The sequence below is a fragment of the Gavialis gangeticus genome, unplaced genomic scaffold (assembly GCF_001723915.1).
Source record: "Gavialis gangeticus isolate Ggan-Ray unplaced genomic scaffold, GavGan_comp1, whole genome shotgun sequence".
NCBI classification, from domain to species: domain Eukaryota; kingdom Metazoa; phylum Chordata; order Crocodylia; family Gavialidae; genus Gavialis; species Gavialis gangeticus.
In genome coordinates, this window is record NW_017729032.1 from 63890649 (window position 1) to 63892399 (window position 1751).

Below are 1751 nucleotides of genomic sequence, written 5' to 3' on the forward strand. Positions count from 1 at the left end.
GGGGGGGGGCTGACACTTGGATTTCCTGGTGTGCTTTAAAAAAACAACATTCTGCTAATTAGCAGTGCAGTTAGTGGGTGTATGTATACAGAGTTTGGTGTGCAGCACCTCAAACAGGTTTGTGGTGCCTCAAACTACACGTGCATGCTCATCAGGACATGCCCAGAGATTACAAATGGAATGCTTTTTAATGCTATGGATTTCTAAACCTGCTGTGGTCTTTCTGAGTTTGGCCACCCATAGGCAAGAGGAGTGAAAACTAAGAGATGGCATTTTTCTGAGAGAAGCCTTGTGTCCAAAGAGGTTGACAACCACTGCTATAGAGACTGAAGAGTGAAGAACAAGCTTTTGCTTTAATAGCAACCATTTTATGTTTATGCTATTGCCCCGGTAGCCCCACTGACATCAGTGGAACCCTGTATTCAGAGGAAAGCATTTGTGTAACCTTAGCAGGATTAGGCCAAGAAAGTCATGTTGACTTTTGTTTTCTTGCTGTGTGGTAGTAAAATGGGTTTTCTGAACAGTTACATCCGTAGCATTTGTGTATGGCACCTCCCTTAGGGGATGAAGATCCGATTTATGTCCTGAAGAGCTTAAGTTTTTACTATAAAAACAGATTATTAGAAGTGGCTAATATAATGGTATCTTCTAATTTTAGGACTTTTGGATTTGGCCACATCTTACTGTGAAAACAGATTGAAAAAACTATGTCAACACATTATCAAAAGAGGAATTACTGTGGAAAATGCATTCTCATTGCTCTCTGCTGCAGTCAGATATGATGCAGAGGTAAAATTTTCAAGTTTAAGATAACTAAATAGATGAGCAAAGCCATGGAACAAAGCAATTGGTTTTGCTTTAATTATAGAAAGACCTCCTCTACTTCTGCTATGAGAGAATTGTTCATGGGATTCAGAATTGTATCAATAGAATTCTGATGCTCTTCCTTGGACTTTAAGACAGTTATATTTGAAGTGAAAGCTGTATTTTTGTAATAAACTAGTAGCAGAAAAACTAGTACCTGTATATGTTAATATGGTCATAATAAAGCCACAGGCTGAGACGCAATATATATTCATTTCATGCTTTGTGGTTTATGATGACCATTTTATGATTTCTTGTTTAGCTTCATAATAAATTGCTGTGTGTCAAGTGGAAGAAAGGTTATGTTGAAAAGTTCCTATTTAGAATGTTTTGCACAGAAAACACAGGCTAGAAAAAGCTTGCAGGGAACAAACTTTGAGTTTCTGAAAGTTCTGCGTGGTAGATTTCACTAAGACTAATATTTTTGGATGTTATGCTTTTTAAAATGTGTACACTAGTTGTACCTTTTTAAATCCTCTTTGTATATTTGGGCTTTTCTTATCATTCCTATCCATGGCAAACTACAGAAAGCAGGCCTCCAGCCCTGGCCCACTTGTTATGGCCCAGCTTTCCTGCCTTCTTACCTTTTGGTCGGACACCTTGAACTTAACTAACAAAGCTGAGCAGATGACATAATAGGCACCAAGTAGACCTGTTTTTGTGCTCTGTTTATTTACTTTGGTACAGATAATAGTGTCTTTGTGCTATTGAAATATTTGTCATCTTATTTTGTATTTACACTTTGCATCGTGGTAATCTTGTAAATGTGTGAGATCCAGCAAGTATGTTTTGGGAATGAAAGGACAAATGTTCGGTGCTCAGGGATCAAAGTTCATAGAACTTGAGAGAGACAAATCAATAATACCATTTTTTTTTTTTTTTTTTTA

General features: G+C 37.2%; 1 protein-coding gene across 1 annotated transcript in view; it reads left to right on the top strand.

The window, feature by feature from the left end:
- RCBTB1 (RCC1 and BTB domain containing protein 1) overlaps positions 1-1751 on the top strand; it is a 43458-nt gene that overhangs the window by 38100 nt on the left and 3607 nt on the right. The window contains exon 10 of the mRNA XM_019523807.1: positions 659-789. Coding sequence (XP_019379352.1) covers positions 659-789 — 131 coding nt within the window. The remainder of the gene's footprint in view (positions 1-658; positions 790-1751) is intronic.